This window comes from Cucurbita moschata, unplaced genomic scaffold, assembly GCF_002738365.1.
Source record: "Cucurbita moschata cultivar Rifu unplaced genomic scaffold, Cmos_1.0 Cmo_Scf00029, whole genome shotgun sequence".
Lineage (NCBI taxonomy): Eukaryota > Viridiplantae > Streptophyta > Magnoliopsida > Cucurbitales > Cucurbitaceae > Cucurbita > Cucurbita moschata.
Window position 1 is genome coordinate 90,638 of NW_019268545.1, and position 21,961 is coordinate 112,598.

General features: G+C 34.6%; 1 protein-coding gene across 1 annotated transcript; it reads right to left on the minus strand.

Annotated features, from left to right (window-relative positions):
- Positions 1-12,274: 12,274 nt before the first annotated feature.
- On the minus strand, positions 12,275-13,031 carry LOC111464025 (vacuolar iron transporter homolog 2.1-like). Its single transcript, XM_023108069.1, has one exon. It carries the CDS (start codon positions 13,000-13,002, stop codon positions 12,397-12,399), a length of 606 nt encoding a protein of 201 aa, XP_022963837.1. The 5' UTR covers positions 13,003-13,031; the 3' UTR covers positions 12,275-12,396.
- Between the last annotated feature and the right edge of the window lie 8,930 nt (positions 13,032-21,961).

Genomic DNA, 21,961 nt, shown 5'->3' on the forward strand with positions numbered 1-21,961 from the left:
AATTTACAGGAAAATTATTAGTATTTTATTTTATTTTATTTTTAAAATATCATTAAACTTTTAACCGTGTTTTAAAAATATAAAGTAAAAATAAAAAATAAAAAACAATACTTATACTAATTTAATTTAAAGTATTTTTTTTTTCAATTTTAAAAATATATTTTTATAGTTGAATTTCATACATTAATAAGGTTATATAAAGATGGTTATAATTTTGTAATTTTGGATAAAAAAAAATTTAATCCCAAATCCATTAGTTTTATAATTTAATTTTAAATTTAAAAGCCCAAAATTATCATTTTTCTATTATTCTTACTAATAATTTGAAATTATATTAAAATTTTGAAATAAATTAGAAAATCCTTAGGAAATTTTAATTCAAATTTATAAAATATCATGGGTTGAAGAAGGAGAGTTTTGGCATTTTCGTAATCTCATTAAAGTTTAAGGGTATTTTGGTAATTTGCCACTTTCTAAATATTTTATTATTATTTTTTAGAAAAAAAGAAAATTCTTTTTAATTCTTTAACCTCTCATGAAATCCATTCCATTCTAAGTAACCTAAGAGACATGACCATATTAGTTGGGAACCAAGATGAGTGAGATGCATCGTTGCGTTGAGAGGCTTTAGCACCGAGTAGAAGCATGACTTGACTTTGTGTAGAGGCAAGTCAGTTGGGTTGCAAATGATTGAACATGCACACGCCGGCGACAAGTGTGGCGGAACAAGCTTGGACTTTGCACAAGTTGTGTTTGGTGGGCAAAGACAAATCTCGCCTAAGGTCCGAAGAAGTCACGGCAGTAGGCAAAAAATGTATATGTAGTTTGGGTTTCTCTAGTTGGTCATGAGCGTGTCAAGATCACGAAGCCACACGGTTGAAATACTACGACCGTGTCACATTACATATCATTTAGAGGTATTATGCATCATACAACATGTAAGTCACAACAAGATTCATAACATAACATAACATAAACATCTCATAAACTAACTTTCAATATAACATATCATAACATAAGTCGTAACATAACATAGCATAACCTAAGTCATAGCATAACATAATATACGTCATCCAGTCATAAAATACGGCACGTGCACGGGACCAGAGTACATGTCATTCATACTTTATTCAATTCATCCAACTAAACCAATAGCAAGATCACTTACTTGGTTGACCTAAGCGGAAATCACTACTCTCTTCATCTTCATGCTAACTTAAAGTTGTTCCTTGAAATCTAATTCTAATTTAGCAGTCCCGAAGAGTTACATGTTTAATAAAAAGCCTTTTAAATAAAACCACGAAAAAATTAAAATAGACATAAGTAAAATAAAACAAAAATACCCTATGCTAACCTATAGTCTACGAAATTAAATACAACTACTCTATGCTTGTGTCATGGTCTTCTAAGTTGCGATGTCACCGTGAGGTACAGAGAAGGCTTGTCGTAATAGCCTAAAAATAAATAATAACATTAATAAGAAAAAGAAGGGTGCCTCGTATCTATTACCTCTCCCAATTATCTCTCCTCAACTCACTCAAAGAATACGAAAATGTTAGATTTACTTTGAGTAGAATGAAAATGGAGCAAGTAGATGCTTGCCGATTTAACTGGACAGATCTTACTTTTTGTTATTACGGTAAATCATATCTGAGGTCTCATTTCACTTTACAGTTAATATTTTAGGCCTTACAAGAAATCAAGTCAGAATCGGTCTATCTAGTTATCCAATTATTCTCAATCATCCAATTATTACGAATCAGATTTTAGATCCAATTATTTCAATTCCAATTAGATTTTAGTTAGTATGGTACGTGTTATAGAAAATCACTTCAGAATTAGCGACCAAAAATTGGTAAAAGATATCTATATGTATATATATAGGGCGAAAAGAAAAAGGGGAAATTTGGTGAACATAATTTAAAATAAATACGGCCGAGAAAAAAATGGAAAATTTAAGAGAGAAAATGGAAGATTTGGTGAACAAATGGATTTTGTCGTGCAGTTCAAGAATAAAATTTATCAAAGAATTTAAAAAAAAAAAAAAAAAACAGATAAAATATGAGTCTTTTATTGTCCGTACCATTCTTCTTGATTAAAATTGGTAAAAAAATAAATAAAAAAACAAAAAACAAATATTAACAAAATTAAAAAAAAACACAGAGATACGGACCAATAAAAATGAGAGAGATAAAATTAATTAAACTTTCTTTTGTTATCTTTATGTGTACGGTCAAACACAACTTATTGAATTTTGAAACAGAAAATAATAGTAATAATAGAAAATGAGATCTTTAATATATTTATATATATAATATTCAAAAACTCTACCTATGTAAAGGTTCTAATGCCCGCATAAAGACTAACACTTGGACTATTGTAAAATGTAGAGAATTGGACTTAAAATTGATGTTATGGGTTCACATAAGTTGACTTCGATATCAATGACAAAATCAAACTTTCATCAAGTATAAATTGGTGACATCAGTCTAAGCTAATCAAGCATCATTCAAGAAGATATTGTATGAGTTATATCGTTTGATGCTATATACTAAGATGATGTATGAGTATATGACGATGCATAAGTATATGATGATGTATGAGTTATGATGCTTGATGATGTGCATAATACAATTTGATATATGACTTACTTGATCTGCTTTATGCACTTTATGGCAATATGATAAATATGATGATTGCATGACGTTTGTCTTAATATACTGATGTTTTCTATATTAAGCATGCTATATGATGATGAGTGACATATTGCATCATGTCCATAGATCGACATAGGACACAATCCTAAAAGCATGAAAATGATATTAATATGAATATCCAACGATCATGTGTTACTCAATGTAACAAAGAAACGAGACTAAAAGTTTGTGTCAGAAGAGACGATAAGATGGAATTTAGAAGGGACCTCATGCATATTATATGTTCATAAGCATACGAATACTTCCCTAGAGACGATGAGTGCAGACGTGCACAATTTGATGATGATGATGTTATAGGGAGCATGGCACTATGAGATTCCGCTGAACTTCGAACGTCGCTACAGATTAGCTTGACTAGAGGGTGTGTGAGTCCCCTAGGAATTCACACTCGCACTTGGATCATGTGTAGGGAAGTACTATTCATCAAATTTGTTGAGACTGGAGTCCACCGCTAGAGTGTTGGAATTTATTCTCTGAAGCCTCATAATTAATTATTTAGTTTTTAACAATAATTTTATTATTTTATTTGTAACTTAATTGTTATCCATGGTATGAAAATACAAGGTTATTAATATAATCTTGAACCGTATGTGGTTGACATACAAGAGGATCGTGTTCAAATAATAACCTACAGAGTCTAAAGTATATGGATAAGGTTGGGTGTCTTATCCTGATAACACTGTTGATACGGCCCACTTTGTAATCGTTACAAATGATTTGATCCAAATCGTTCATTTGGAGACATGTAAGTGGGGGTATACTATACAATGAGTTTGTATAACACTGACCAAGAAATATTTAATCTCTCCTTATAAATCTGTTAATTGAGAAGATTAATATTTCACATGATGATCATATGCGACTCGATCTTGAGTGAGTTATGAACTCTTGACTATGAGGGCTTGTACTTTAATTTACATGGGTGAGAATGACTCTTTAGCCGATTCAATATGCTTACCATTTTGGGGACTTAACCAAATAGGAAGTTAGGAACATAATATCATGTGATGGAATTCACTCCTTTCCATATAAGAAAAGTAATGAGTTGTTCTCTTAATTACTGATTTTGGGACTTGAGCAATAGGCCCCACCCTCTCATTGGTCTCAGGTCTATGATTGGATCATAAACAAATTGTTCATTAGAGAATTATGGTACTTAAGGTGAAAGATGTAATCACAAGGGTAAAACGGACTTTTGACCCAGTTGTAATTATGAACAACTCGTAAAGGATCGACTTGCTTGTAATGATTATATCAATGGACATAACTTGTCAATACATAAGAGTGCAACTCTAGGTTGGAGTGACCTATAGTTAATGAATGGAAATTGATTAATTAAAGAGTTTAATTAATTAATTTTATATAATTCGAACTTATAATTTATAGGTCCATAAGGTCCCCACTAATTCATACTAACACAAAAGTTAAATATATTTAAAAGAAAATTTAAAGATTCAAACTGATATTTAATATATTAGATATATTAAATAAATAAAAAATATATATTTAATTTCAAGGGTTTAAATTAATATTTAATATATAAGATAAGTTAAATATAAATGGAGAAAAATATATTAATTTGAAAATTCAAATTAATATTTAATACATTAGATTTATTAAAAGAAAAATATATTTATTGTATTTGATACAATTAAATATTAATCAATTAATTAATGTATTATGATACAAAAAAAAATATATTTGAAATTTGAATGATAAACATAGTAATCATTTTCCTTTTCATAATGTACACGTCCCTACCCATCGTAAATTGGAAAATTTTTCGATACATGAGGCTCCAACATTTATCATTTATTAAATCATGTAAATCAACCCCTTCCATCTTTCTTCATATCATATCATTTTACAACATAGCCTTTAAGACATGTAACAGAGTTAAATACTGTATCATTCATATTATACATCGTATTATGTCATATCATGTACATAACATGTTCTTCGACATATCATATTATATCATGCACGTATCATATCATAAGCATGTCAAAACATGTATTATATCATCAACACATCGCATCATAACACGTGTCATAACATTAACATATCATATCATAGTCATATTATATCACAGACATATTATTTCACAACCATTTCACACATATCAAGCATATGACACATGCATAACCACGGAGCACGTGTCACTTACCTAATTAGCTTAAGCTGGTGTCACCGATTTATCCTGAATGAAAGATCGATTTTGTGTTTTGAAATCCAAGTCAGCTTAGGTAAGTTCATGACATAAATTTCAAGTTCAAACTTTGCAAAACTATTTCACTAAATTTTACAAGACTTAATAGTTCATGTGTTAGATTTCATGCCGAGATTAAACACTTTACATGATTAGAGTCTTGTAATATTTATATTTTGAAGGTTTATATATGTTTATACATTTATTTATTTATATATATATTTTTATAGGTTGAATTTATAATAAGGGTATTATTATTAATTTAGTGATTTTGATATTTTAAAAGTTAAATGAAATAAAATAAAATAAAAATATTTTATGTATAAAAAAAAAAAAAAAAAAACAAACGACCGACTTATTCCTCTTTATATTGCTTTATAAGCAATCGAGTATGTTGCGTCTTGCCTCCGTCTAATACTTACCCTTCGTCTCACTGTCAACGGACGTGCTCTCTAATGGCGAAATCAATTTCCTCCTGCAAGAATCGAAGATTCCGGACTTCCGTCTTCTCCGATTCTGAAATCGACGTCGCAATACAGCTTCTTCATCTAAGCGAAGACTCCGATTACCTCGCCAACACCATCGCGTCCTCTACCAGTTGCAGCGATGACAAATCAGTCGCCTCCGCCACCAGCGCCACCAACGCTGCTGGAATGGAAGACGATGGAAGCCACAGCAGCAGCCGCCGCGGAGCCACTCTTGTGCCTACAACCTCTCTGATAGAAGACATCTTCGAGGAAATCGGAGACAGTACGAATCGGAGGCGGAGGAAGCGCCGGTCGCGTTCGGTTTACGAGATTTACAAATTGACGAAGCCTTTTATCTCCGTGAAATAAATTGATGAAGAATCGCGGAGCGGAAATCGAATATGTATCTCTCTAACCTTTCGTTCGCTAATTTTCCTGAATCGAAACCTAACTCTGTGTTTGTGTTTGTGCATATTTGTGTATGTAAAGTTAGAAATCGTTTTGAGCACTTTTCTGCCTTTTTTGCGTGCTATTTAACTCTCTATTTAACTTTTTCGTTGCTGGTTCACTGGAAGATGTGCAGAAGGTATATTGTGTGCGATCATTGCTTGTGTATTTCGCTGCTTTTTCCTACACTCCTTTTCCTATGAAATTTTTGTTAAGATGAACACGATAGTTGTTAGCGCTTGAAGAATGTGGATCAATTGAAAATTTGATTGAATGCTTGAATTTGATTTGTAAAATCAACTATAGCATTATCATTACCTGGTTATCGCTACGTTTGGTTTTCTCCGCCCTAGCTTCCTCTCTTCCTCGCTTTACGCCCTTTTCTTTTTCCATTGACGGCTTCCGATTCAGTGCCCCTGGGACCATAGAGGACTTCCTCTTTCTCTTTTTTTCTGTTGGTGAACAAGGAATTTGTCGATGAAGATAAGTTTGCTGGAAGTTGCTGTAAATGACTGACTTGGTTCTTGAGTTGACAAAGATCGCTGAATATGCCCCTAAATTTGCACCACTAAATATAATATGCCCAAGAATTTAGTAGCCCAAAATTTACTTTATTCCGATCGATTTACCACTCCCTTCATTTTCATTTGAAGTTACTTCTAGTTATTGCAAATGAATAATTGAATGGCACTCTTTACATTCATTTCATTATTTCAAATGGGTTATTACGATTCTATTTGGTGATCCATTTTTCATTTTATATTTATATTGTTGTGACATTCTGAGTAAAACTGAAGTATATGAATGAAAACGTTCTTGAGGATAATATACGAATAAGATGCACATTCTATGTTGGATGACGTAGGACCTTTATGGTTTAAAAGAATTTTTTTAAGTAAGAAGTGCATACGTGATCATATAGCCGGAAGATGTCTAGGAGAGGAAATCCTAATTCGAAATCCAAATATAAATTTGAATTTGGTCTCACATCTTTCATATATTTTTTCAAATTTTTAAATCACATCAATCAAATTGAAAGATATAGATATTGGTTTTGTAATTTATTCTTGATTCATTATTTTTTTATGAGCATGGTTTAATATGTTAAATACTCATATCCTATTCTACCTAATTAATAGAAATTTAATTATGAATTAATTTTAATAGAGTCTGGTAATTAATATCTTCCTGATAGGATCCTCCTATTATTCATATTTCTATTTGTAATTGAATGGCATGAATATTTAATTTAACATCAAAATATATCCATTCATTAATATTTTCTAAAATTTAATTTAATCCGTTTCACCCAACAAAAATTAATTATTAATTATTATTTTATAAAAAACAAAACTCAAACATATTGAAAAGTGGGAGGGCCTGGTAACGCCACGCGTACGCTCTTTATTCCTCCTAGTGTACGGCTAGATCAAGGTGTGAGGTTTTTGAAAAATGATTTAAAATTTTGTTTATGTTGTCTCATAAAATAAGATTTTAAAATAGAATGTCTGATTTCAATAATTTTATTAAGTTATTTAATTTTAGGTAATTAATTGTTGTTTATTTTATTTTTATTAGATTAGATTATTAAATTAATTTTTATTTATGTACCTTAAATTTTAGATTTTTAAATTTATTTTGTAATGAACCTTAATAATTATTTTCAAATAAATAATTTTAACAAAATTGTATAAAATTTTAATGGTAAATATTTAGTACCATTTATATTTTAAAAATGAAATATTGTATATGGTGAAGTAAATTATATTAAGTAAGATATATAATTTATTAATAAAAAATATATATGATTGAAAAAGCGTAACTCTAGAATACTTAATTAATTTTTATTAATCAGAGTTTATTATTATTAATTTTAATTTTAATCAATTAATTAATTAATTAATTATATATATATTTGGGAAAAGGATGGATTTTGTAATTGAGAAATAAGGGTTTTCTCTTTTACCACCCTTTATTAATTCGTTTTTGTTTTTATTTTTATTTTTATTTGTAATTTTATTTTGAATATACTTAATTAATTAATTAAGTAATTAATCTGTCTTTACCAAAATAATTAATTATTTAACTAGAATAAATCAATAAAATTTTATTTAAAATATATATTTAATTATTTACAAATAAAGAAATGAATTAATTATTTACTAAGATTATTAAATAATTCTATCGAACAATATCTTTAAGTATACTTAATTAGTTAAGTATTACTAATTAAAGTGTAACGACTCGAGATAACAAGCAAAACATGCTATTATTATAATATATTTTAAAAACTATACATCCAAAACCGCATTATAAAAAGAAAGTACGACCTAAACAACTCTAAAGTTCCACAGCTCAAGCTCACCGATACTGCAGTCATGCCATTTCGTTACCATCCGAACAAAAAAAGTAAGAAGAATGAGTATAAAAATACAAAATAAGTAGCATGCTTGTTAGTTCATCAACTAAATTCATGACTGTTGACAACAGGAATATGACACAAGAGAGAGCGACCTTCGTGTTTGTCGACACTATGTGGTCCTTTGCCTTGTTTTGGTAAGTTCACGACTAGGAAGCAGTTGGAAACTTTCTAATTGTACCCATATAGTGTTCGTGAGGCACTCTTAAATGTGCTCATGCTCTACTGAGTTTGACGTATGGTACTGGTCCTTATTGCTAGTGATGAGGTATAATGTAGAAGATTGTCAAACAACGCTCTTGAAATTATCACGACGTACAAATACATGATATACATAAAATATAATAGAACGCATGTACGCCTAAATTACATGAACTGTAGCTTGCACAAAAAAAACACCAATCTGCATCTTGTAACCTATAAACTTGGAAAATGATATTTTACTATATCGGATGCTTATAACCCGTCCAACCAAGTTATCAAAGCTTAATTTCAACATAATTCAGACGATAAAGAACAACAATACACGTCATCTAATTTAGGTGTAATTTTAATCAACATAATTTAACAAAATTGAGCATAAATGACAGGTTAGGAAAGAGTTGACAATTTCTGAATTATACAATTGAAAATTTTAAATTTCGATCGTTGGATCTATGGTATGAAAATTGGATGGCGGAGATTAATGGTTGAGATTATGGAAAGGATATGAAGTTAGAAAGGAAAGGAATGGATATTTCAGCCACTAAAAATAGATGCCCCATACGTGTAAGCAGATAGAGAGAGTAGTCACGATCTTGACACGTCCCACGACAAATCTTAAGGGAAACTCGAGCCTTATGTACAATTTTTCGTCTAGCTTTTTGGTTTCATCGGACCTTAGGTAAGATTTTTGCCTTAGCCACTCATGTGTAAGTTCGGCCATAAGTGTGCCCGTGCATGCATGTTTAATAGCTTGCAACCAATTTGACTTACCTCTGACCTAGGCTAAGTCATTCGATTCGACCTTGTCTCTACTTGGGGCCAAGGTCTCTCACATGCATTATTACATCTTATCTTGTCATCTTGGTCTCCACCTAACATGGCCACATATCTTGATGTCTTCTCAAGTTTCGGGATGTCATAGGTCATCATAGCTCACATGGACATGTTCATTGAGAACAGACTCATGTGTCTTTCATATCATTGGTGCCTCCCGAAGATCCATCCATTTGGGTTCTATCGAGACAGGGATCCTTTCGTGTCCATGCTCAGTCATTTACGAAATTGTATTGGATAGCGGGTGCATATTTCAACCTCGAACACATGGGCGGGGGTGTAATGTTGGCACACCCACGTCGTTCGAGACTGTCCTTGAAACACCTAATTCAAATGAAAAAATCTGACACATTTGTCTCGCAATGCTCGCCCACACTCTAATACACATATGTATCACAAGGTAGCTCGCTTAGGCAATATGATCTAGAGGTGGTGGAGAGCTGACACTATGTCCCCCAAGGTATATGCTGAGACATTTTTGGTTTAGTAGGAGTAAACATGTTTTTAACAAACGGTCATATAGTCTCATGGGGCGTCTGTCTGGTGTTCGATTGACACCAAATTTTTCGAGTATTGATATTTCATATAGATGAACTTAACTCCTGAGCTGCATGCCCAAAATCCTTTCAAAATCCTTTCCATTTATTAAGCCTATCTTTAACATTCATGTCGATATCGTTGCTTCTATCTTGCTTATACCTCATATTGGCTTTAATGCACAATTTATATGGTATGTTGGATGATGCATCGTCCTCCTCAATCACATCATGACACTTATCTTGTCTTAGTTTCGCATGGCCGGCCGGTTGAGCGCCACTTCTATATTGCCACCTTGTCTTGTCTACACATGAAGGTCAAAACCTACTCTTTTCATAATATGGTTGTAAACTTCACATCAGTCATGTGAGTTTCACACACACTTTCACACATGAGGTACCCCATGATTTTCTCGGATATCTACTAGTTTTTTTTTTTTTGAACATAATTAGCCACAACACTCCCATCTTGTACATTGTCACAATCCAATTTTTTTAGGATTCGAATTTCAGACCATGGTGAAATAGACGGGCAAAAGTAAGTAAAATAAATATAAAAATATTGTAAAATGTTGTGTAGTTTAAAAACGAACAATACCACAATTAAAAAAGTATATCGAAATCAATTGAAACTCGTGTTGTTCAAAATTTATAACAAATAAGGGATGAGAAAACAAGATACAAATAGACACCCGTGACGAATCCCTCTAAGATCCTGCAACTCTTGAACGTTTTCCCCACCTCGATTGACAATCAGCAAACAACTGAAAAAGAAATGTAGAATAGAGTTCGTGTAAAAAATAGTTAGTACACAACCTAGTTGTGGGCTTTCATTGCATTCAATTTTTGTAAGTCACCATAGGCTTTTCTCTCGGCTCTAGAAAGTTCGTGCCTAGCTTCTACAACTATTTGAGCTTTTGGAAATGCCTCAAAGTTTTGAGCAATTCTCTTGTCTATGTCACAAACCCATTTTAGGTCTGGAGGTTGCTCACCCATTTTTAGCGTTACGAGTCTATCGGACGACGTAATGTGTTCTGTTTGCCAGAACTCAGGGGTCTTTCTGTGGAAACCTTCACGAACAATCGTCGTTTTTTTATGGTTTTTTTGGCTCTAAGGTTAACTATCTTTTTTGTTCCTTTGACTTAGCTTGCTTCTTCACAATAGTGAATGACGAGTGGCCTGGGTTGAGGACCTCATCATATCTAATAGGATAGTATGATATTATCTTAGCTAAACATAATTTGTATAAGAGTAGTCGGTGACTCTTAGTATAGGACCATAAAGTCGCACTAAATTTGGGGAAGCAACTCATTTAAATGTGTGGTTTCTCGTCCATCTTAGAAGAATTTACGGTAGCACAACCTTGTATAGAAGGCCCGACGTCATTTCCACATGCTAGTGACACTCTCATGAGCTAAACTACCCTATGTAGTCCCTACTATCCTCTCAAGATCGAAATACGAGATCACAACCTCAATCTTTATCCAGTTTCTACACATATCCAATATATGTCAAGCTCAATGGTATGAGTTCTTGAATACCTATCACTGGGCAAGGGCAAGGACACTACTTGGCCCAACCTTGGTCACAAAATAGTGCTAATGAGGCATCCGAGGAAATAGGAAGTACTATTAACTCTAATTATATCGTTCACGCTGCTAGTAAGCCTGGCAAATTTTTTTTGTTCATTTTTAGATGTCGTGGAGGTTTATTTGGTTCTTAGGGCATTTAGACGATTTAAATCTTGAACTCTCATTTTCAAGAGGCTTAAGACATAGCATTTACATAACCCGACATAGCATTTACATAACCCGACATAGCATAATCCCTTACATAACCTTTACATGACAGGACATAGCATTTCATTTCAATCATAACATGATATAATGAATTCGGTCGGTTTCTCTCTTTCTCCCTTGGAGATTTGTTTTTTTGGCAATAATTTTACTAAAATCATTTAGTTGAGAATAATTATTGAGATTTATTAAAAAATAACTCAAAAACGTAAAATTAATTACAAATATTTTAATAACCTAACTTAATAAAAATAAGATAGTTATTGAAAATATTTAATTTATGTGAAATTGAGTATGAAAAATGGAGCCCCACGTGCGTAACATGTGTGAGGAGCCACGCGTGCATGCGTTTTTTAAAATAAATAAATAATCAAAAAACATCACCACGCGTCATAATCTGGTTTGTTTATGTTTCCACGTCATTGCCTCACATATGTACAAGATGACCGTTTAGTGGTGATGTCATCAAATGACATTTATACCCATGGTATATGCCCATATTTACTTTTTAGCTATCATATTTATTATTATTATTTTTTTTTTTGTAGTGGATGACAATTATGCAAAGTTGACCAGTTATTAGATAATTACTGAGATGAATTTAAAAAGAAATATTATTGAACATTTAAGGAAGATTTCATTACATAATTTTCCCTTGGACCAACGTAAATTTATTTGTAGGACTAGTAAAGGGAACTCCTTTAAAACTCATGCAATATTAGAAATAAAAACAAGCCCATGGTTTATTTCTTAACACTCATGGAGCCTCACAGCCCCTTCGACCCCAGCAGCTTTGTAAGCCCAAAAGTGATGCCCATTGCCATCCACCCTCCAACAACCACTCTCGCCGCCGATTTCCCCACCGGAGTTCTCCCTAGGACGGCTCCAACTCCTCCAAAAACCACCAACGTCAAGCTCGCCACCGCTGCAACCACCCCGAGCCTTACCTTATGGTCTCGTATAAACACCGCCGACAGCAACGGAATAACCGCTCCGACCGTAAACGCTATCGCCGATGCGAGCGCGGCCTGTAACGGATTCGGTAGCTTCTCTTCCTCCTCGGCCGAGTGGCTTGACTGCATGTCATTCTTTTGCTTCCTATCTCTCTTCAGCTGAGCTTTCTGTATATCATATTGCGTGTAAACCGACACGAACTCTCCGATCGCCATACTACAAGCGCCCGCTACCATCCCCGCAAATCCAGCAATAAGCATGGCTTTGGCGTCGGGCTTCACAGCGCCGACGCCCATCATCAGCGATGCAACGGAGACGAGCCCGTCGTTGGCTCCGAGAACTGCGGCTCGGAGCCACTGAGCTCGTTGAGTGTAATCAACATTGCTAGACTCGGAAGCTTCTGCATGGAAGGAAGCCATAAGTGAAGTACAATTTGGTATTAAGGAAAAAAGAAATGGTTTGCTTGTGGAGAGCACACGCCCATGAAGGGATATTTATAGAGAGTGAGTATTGTTTAATTAGTTTAAGGAAAAGAAGGGCAATGAGAATAATAAATAGAGATAGTGGTAGAAATAGGTAAAGAGTACGAGATAGTGTGGAAGGCACTACCAAAAGCTAGTGCTATCCACTTTGTTAGTGAAATGGAGCTTTGGTTGAGTCATTGTACATAATTAAATTATTTCTTTAATCAAATTTCATGAGAGAAATCAAATCTTGATTGCCTACCCTATTCATTTTTTTAATCTTTTTAACGGATCTATTTAGTGCAGGTTTGGACTGTAGCACTCGAGTCCGACAAATATTTTGTGTCATGTTTATGGAGTTCCCTACCAAGAAAATGGAATGGAACCTTAGTTTTGATACGATTTCAGATACTTTGTTCGTCTTAAAACAATCCTAAACTTTTAGAAACGACTTGATATGTATATATGGATCTAAAAGATGTCTTGTAAATTGGCCCATCTTGTTGAGCATTTGAAATATCAAAGGCTTCAACTCAATTTGTGGTGCCTCATTAGGTGAATCTAAAATTTCACGATTTAATGTTTGGAAAATTGGTGCTCCATAATTTTTTTAGTCCTATATATATATATTTACGCAGTTGCTAAAAAACACGAGATTTTTGGTAAGGTGTCGAAGATCTCCTATCTTGAGCCAAACCACGATCCCTACAAGAAGCCTCTAGGCAACAATCAACCTTCACTCGGCGTGTTTTCCTTCGACCCCGGCGAGACTTGTGTTTTGGAGAACTAAGATATCAATGGATTTGCATTTGTAGGTACATACGAGAGGTTGTGACACCGTGAGAGTGGAAGAAAAGATGAGCAGAAGGTCACGACAGTGGGAAGTCGAACAAAGGAGCAACGACAAGGAGTGTCAGAGACGTTCAGGAAGAGAGAGAAAGCATTGTCGATACTTAGCGTGAGTCAGGCGAAGAAGGCGACGGTATTGGGTCTAACCTCGGAGTCGAATTCGGTTTACAGCCAATCCCCGACCCATCGTTCCTTTTGGTCTGGTGACCCATTTGCAACCCGCGGCGTGAACTAGTATAGACCCTGAAGCCAAGTAGACTCGCCCGAAGCATTCACAAACGCAATCCACACCACTCGACCCACAGCCATCATGCGCAACCCGCAACGCCAAGAACTCGGCCCAAAATCTACGTCTCGATCCGAATTGCGACCCGTGCATGCTTGTCAGCTCCACACCGACACGTGTCTTGTCCTCGGCCACTCGGCTCGATTTGAAAACTTGTCATTTATGTTGTTATGGTATTAGGATGTATTATGATGATGCTATGATGATATGATTTAATATGACATTATGATGTGTTATGATGATGCTATGATGTTATGATGATGTGATGTACTATGTTACTATACGTTGGGATGATGATGCATTATTATGATGTGATGACATGATATGGGGATATCTCATGTTACAAGGATGTGCATTTATGAAATGACATGTTGCGTTTCCGATGAGTTTTCTGATACACAACTCTCAAATGATAAACATATGAAGGCTTATGCATGCAAGTTACCTAGACTAATATGTGAAGAATGTGTGGGGTTGTGTCACATGAATGATTTTAGGATGAAAAGTATTGGGACCTCATGCATATTGTATCTTCGTTTACATTGAGATACTTCTCCTTTTATGATGATGAGTACGGATACATACACTATGATGATGATGACAATGATGCCTTGCATGATATTTAAGGGTTTGCTATATCTCCAGACGTTCGGCTACAACCAACTAGCCCGACTATGATGGGCCCAAGGGACATGTGAACTACCTGGTGGGCTTACGATCGCACGTGTGGTCGTGTGTAGGGAAGTACTACACATTCAATTTGTCCGAACTGGAGAACACCTCTAAATGATAGGTCTCTAATCATGATTGCATTGGTTTAAACTCTCTACTCACAATAGTGGGGTCATTTACCGAGTATTTCTTAAAATACTCAAGCCATGTGCTACTTCTACATTTTAGGTAAACGCAAGGCACCCACGTACGGTTGATAGCAATATCGCAATTAAAGACCATGACACATGTATAGGGCAATTACATTCAATTTCATAAATCTTAGGTTAGTACATGTCATTGTTATTTTTACCTCTACTTCTGTTTATTTCAATATTTCCTTTGCATTGTTTTAAAAAACCTTTTATTAAACATGTAAGTCTATGATAGTGTTTTATGAGGTTGTTTAATTAAATATTTTTACATAAAAAGTCACGACATGCATATGGTAGGACTTCAGGTTAGTAGAAACAAAGGAATTTATAGAAATTCGACCGGAATTGCAAAGAAATTTAAAATAAATGTTAAATTTAAGATTTGGGGCCTAAAACATACCCGGTTGGATTTCTTTCAAACTAGAAGAAACAAATATTTGATATTCGTCACTGTTTAAGAATTGAGATCTTACCAATCGATGTGGGATCTCACAATCCACCCCTATCCCCAAAATAAACCATGGTGAATTTCTTTCAAACTAGAAGAAATAAATATTTGATATTCGTCTGTGTTTAAGAATTGGGATCTCACCAACCGATGTGGGATCTCACAATCCACCTCCTTGGAGGCCAGTGTCCTCGCTAACACATTGCTCGGTGTCTGGCTCTAATACCATTTGCAACCGTCTAAGCCCCACCCCTAGCAGATATTGTCCTCTTTGGGCTTCCTCTCTTGGACTTTCCTTAAAGGTTTTAAAACGCGTCGGTTAGGGAGAGGTTTCCACATCCTCATAAGAAATGATTTGTTCTCCTCTTCAATCGACGTGGGATCTCACAAAAATTCTAACACCGGAGTCAGAATGACAAAACACTGTAAATATGGGAGATATACTCCCACTGAAGGTACGCAACTTAACCTAAGCTCAACTCGACATCTCGTGCACATCACTAACTTACGCATCAAAAGGTGTTGGGAAGAGCATCACACACGCTAATACTAAATCTTCTCTTTGCAATAACTAATCTAAAACGACTCTAAATTCTAAATCTCTAAGGAGATTTATTTATGCATTAACTTTAATAGGAGAAAGAAACACATCAGAAAAATTGAGACAATTTGGGCGAAGAAGATGAGATCCGACAGATTCAGATCTAGGTCAGACACCACCTGCAACCTAACTTGCAAAAACACCCGAGAGCAACCCATTCACCCTTTGGCCCAAACTCTCGTGTGTCCGAATCCATCAACGCCAGCAAGCCAATCTAACGTCCTCGACCCGAACCCACAACGTAAACCGAACCGAGAATGTACCTGCAGCCTACACTAAATTCTTGAGGCCCAGTTACGACCCAGAGTCCAGATCATCCTAAACACCTGCAACTCGTGACCAGTGCCTCAACCCGCAACTCGCGCCTCGACCCAAAATTTTCCTGCACACATGTTGGCCTCTGATTTCGCCACGTAGCACACCTACAGCGAACAACTCCATCGCCTTAGACGACTCGACTCGGCTTGGCAGCTCAAAATCTCGGCAATTCCGCTTGATAAATAGATTTTGACCCAATTTCCACCGTTCTGACCCTCTCGAACCTAATTTTAACCCTAAATAAGGTAATTGAGGCCATTATAATGCCTTATTTCACAAATTTAAGTTGAATTTATATTAGAATTGTGAAATAATAACGAAAGGCAATGAACGACCTAATCGAAAACGACAAATTGTGATTGTTTGGATCACTTTTGAGGAGTGGGAGCTAACATAGTCAAGTTAGGGAGAACGCTGGTTAAGTCCAACCAAGTAAGTAGCCCGACCGTCGTTGGTTATAATTTTGTGTTGTATGATGACACATGTCCATAAATTCACGCGTGTTATACGCTATATATGCGAACCGTTATGAAATGATAAGCAAATGTTATGCGATGTAGTTGTTATGCTATATTTGATTAATTGATACGCTGTACGAGTGTTGATGATATGCTCGGGATTCAATCAAGCATGCAAGCCTAAAGTTGATTTTATTATAAAGTTTCAATTGAATTATTTCTGCACTAAATGTTCATGATATATATACAGTAGCGACTTTAAGTTAAGTAAAAAATTTAGTGTCGTTACAGTTGACATTAGAGTTCTAGGTTACAGATCTCATAAACTAACCTACGATGTAGACTTGCCATGTTCCATGGTCCAATCGTTGATGTCCCATCATTGTCCGATACGCCATGCAGAAGATAAGGTACGCCATGCAAAAGATAAGAGAAGAAAAAATGTTGTGATAATATTTATTGTGATCGACTCTAAATATTAAATGTTATGTAGCAGGTAAATTGACAAGCTTTTATTATATTATATGTTATAGCATTATTCTGGATTGAATTTTTTGTTATGTTGTAATGTCATGTGTAATATGATATTGTGTTACTAGTAAACAATAAATTTAGAATTATTTTGGTTTCTAGAACTATGTTGTTCGGAGGACATGGTAAAGGAAGATGAGGAAGAGGACAATTCCCTATTAGAGGTAGAGGAAGAGGTGAGTCTGAAGAGAGCCCACCTCGAGAAGGGATAGTAACTAGGATGGACGCAGCTGCGTCGTCTCAAGCTGTACCACTACAAGCTGCACTGCCACCACAAGCTGCACCACCTCCAGCGGCACTAGTGGCTAGAATAGATCCCACTACCAATCTGATATGGGAGTCATTCTTGGCGATGATGCACGCTATGATGGTTACTCAACAAGCTAACAGTTCGCGAGTTATTAGAGGAGTGTACTGGCTACAAGACTTCAAGCGATTCGATCCGCACCCATTCATCGATTCTACAAGAGATCCAACCGAAGCTCAAATGTGGATCTCGTCCAATGAAACAATCTTTTTGTTAATGGAACGTCCGGACAACCATAAAGTACCCTGTGCATCATATATGCTGCAAAAAGACGAGGAAGTATGATGGACAAACAATAAGGACAGTATCAACTCAGGAGGGGGAGTGATGACATGGGATAGGTTTAAGGAGGCCTTCCTGAAACAATATAATCCCAAGAAGGCTCGATTTAAGAGACAACAGAAGTTCACCAATCCGACAAAGTGTGGACACTTGGTGGACCGATATGACCGAAAATTCATGAGACTGAAAAGGTTCGCTCATCGTTAATTGACACTGAGAAAAAGATGACCAAAAATTTGTCTTGGGCCTAGATCCAGACATTCGGCGCATGGTGGAAGCCATAAACCCAAAGGCATACAAGGAGGCACTGAGAACAGCCAGAGTCTTGGAAAAGCCTCAAGAAGAAAGACGTCGGGAACCAGTAGTCACTGTTGGAAGAAAACGCCCATATGAACCTAGACAAACAGATTAACGACCGGCAGCACAAAGACCTTGATATAATGATAGACATCTTGCCCAGCATGTAGATAGGAAACCCAGGGATAGAGAGAGGTAAAGGACGTGAGAAGGCTCAATCTCGCGCAACACTGAGGTAAATGTATGGCAGGTTTGGAATAGTTCTTCTACCCATTGGTGTATGCGTCTATACCATCGTGAAGGAATAGGAGTATCCCCCAATGCATGAGCACACATAATGCATGAGATCCCAATATTTTTCCATTTTCTACATTATTAAACATAACCCCGCTATCGTTTTTCACATATTATTTCTCGTTTTTCGGTTCTCATATCATGCATAATTTTAACAGGGTTATATTTCATGCTATTTATCGTGATTTCATATCATTCATATCATGTTGTATACATACAATTTAGGAGATATAACATAACGTTCCATGCTTTTAATATAATATTTCATAATATACATATCATACCGTAACATATTGCATCACAATATATCATATTATAAACATGTCAATTTATCACATATCTCATACCATAACATATTTCATATCAATTTCATTTCATATCATAAACATGTCAATTTATCATATATATATATATATTTGTTGTGATATGAAATGAAAATGATATGAAATATGTTATGGTACGAGATATATGATAAATTGACATGTTTATGATAGGAAATGAAATTGATATGAAATATGTTATGGTATGAGATATGTGATAAATTGACATGTTTATAATATGATATATTGTGATGCGATATGTTTTGGTATGATATGTATACCATAGCATGTCGTATCATAATCATATCATATCGTAAGCACTTCGTACTTATATCGTTCCGTAACTTATCATAGTCTCAGCGTTCTTATTCATATCACAGTCATATCGTTACATGAACGTACTTTAGTCATATCGTTACAGGAATGTATCTTAACGCTATCGTTCTATCAATCTATTATAATCCTATCCCTTTCTACCCCTTGTGACTATATCGTTTTTATCAATCTCTCATATCTATAGCACTTCGATACATAACCTAACCTTAACGTTTCATGAACATATCTTACTTCAATCGTTACATTACGTTTAGCGCATCCTTCTCGTATCCTTTCTCAAACATATCATTGAACACATCGTACCGTAAATATTATCATACAATTCACATATTATAACATATACATAACCTATGAAAGCATATTGATCCACAAATAGTTCACACATATCAATATATATGACACGTGCAGAACCACTGGACATGTGTCAACATCAAATATAACCATGCCGATAGTAAGGCCATTCATTTGGATGACGTTAGCTGAAGTTCTATCTAACTCGCTCCACACTCTTATAGATGTTCACCGAATTCCTTCGATAATTCTAATTCCTAAATTTTATTAAGTATTTAACAAATTTTTAATATTTTCGTTTAGATTTAATGTTTCTGGAGATATAAATATATCTAACAATACAATGCCATACAATTTATCCGATACTATAATTTTATAATTATTTTATAAAAGTGAATATATGTTTGTTATTATATTTATTAGAACCCACAATTTAATACTTTTTATATCTTCCCTTTTCTTTCTCTATCTTCTCCCTCTGTTTTTTCATTCTGTTCTATTTTCTTTGTTGCATACTCCCTCTCTTTTTCATTTTTTTTTTTGGTGTTTTCATTCGCTCAACAACCAATTTTTAATTGAGACTTACTCTCAATTTTTTTTTTTCTTTTCTGTATTTCCTTTTTTTATTTTATTTTATTTTGGTTATAAGTTATTCTCTTTTGACTTTTTTTTTTCTTTTTCTATATAAGACATTCTCTTTCTTTAATTTTGTTTATGCCCATTTTAATTTATTCTTTCTTCCCAATATTTCTTTTTTATTACAGGTGTATTCCGTTAACAGATATGGTTGGCAAATTTTTAATGATTCATTTGGCGATTTGACATTAGTGATTAATGTGATTTTCTAGAATTCCTATAAAATTACGGTCATTTAACTTCTAACTCAAAAGCCAAACAATTGCAACAATTTAATGGTATTAATGAAGTGACATTACTAATTAATATGATTTTCTTGAATTCGTATAAAATTACTTACATTTAATTTCTAACTCAAAAGCTAAACAATTTCAACCATTTATGGAAGATCTAATCTATAATTGCTCTCATTTCCTAAAAATGAAATTAAGATAAAAGGAAAAGAGATCTGGTATATAACTTACCAATAATAAAGGGAAATGTATCTTCTGTTAGACGAACACGACTCTCCATAATGGTATGATATTGTTCACTTTGAGCATAAGCTCTCATGGCTTTGCTTTGGGCTTCTCCAAAAGGCATCAGACCAATGGAGTTAGTATTCCTCACTTATAAACCCATGATCATTCCGTAAGTACTTTCATCATCCAACATCTTCAACTAAATCTCCAACCTCTACTCCCGGCGAGGCATTTGTGTTTTTCTTCTTTCTTCTTGGGAGATGGGACCTTCTCTCTCTTAATTAATTATCTAATTTTATTTTATTTAATTAACTTATTTTGTTTTTTCATTTTATTTTAATTTATTTTATTTTTTAACTGTTGTTACATGCTAGCCGAAAACTATTCCGGTATAGATTGCCATAAGAAAGAAGTGACATTTGCGCCACTAAAAAACCCCACTTTAAATTTAAAGAAACCTACACGGGAATCACACCAAAGATAGTGTCAATGATAAAAGCCGAACGCTTAGTACAACAAGGAGGGTGGGCTATATTAGCTTGTACAGTAGACATAAAAGAAAAAGAGAAAATAGATACGGTATCCATAATAAACAAATTTTCAGATGTCTTCTCGGAGGATCTATTGGGAGTTCCTCCTTCACGAGCGGTAGATTTCGAGATAGAACTCGAACAAGGAATTGGACCCATCTCTAAAGCACTGTACCACATGGCTCCAACGGAATTAAAAGAATTGCAATTAGAACTACAAAACCTAGTAGACAAGGGTTTCATTCAACCTAGTATATCCCCTTAGGGAGCGCTGGTGTTGTTTGTGAAAAAGAAAGACGGCTCGATGAGACTATGTATTGATTGTAGGGAGCTAAACAAGAGAACAATAAAGAAAAAATACCCACTCCCACACATTGATGACTTATTTGGCAAACTTTGAGAGGTGACAGGTAGCAGCTTTGCACGGCACCTAGGAAGCTGTGCAATTATCAGAAAGATTAGTTAATGGGTATTTTTCAAGATTGACCTTCGATCAAGACTATCACCAGATTGAGATTAAGGAAGGAGATATGTCAAAAATACCCTTTTGAGCAAGATATGGCCACTACAAGTTTGTAGTTATGTAATTTGGTCTCACTAACGTCTCAGCTGCGTTCATGGAATTAATGAATTGGGTATTCAAGAAATGTCTAGACATGTTTGTTATCGTGTTCATAGACGACATCCTATTATACTCGAGAACGGATCAAGAACACCAGGAACACCTTTGGAAAGCCCTAACTATCTTAAGGGAGAACAAGTTGTACACCAAATTCTTCGAATGTGAATTTTTGCTACGACAA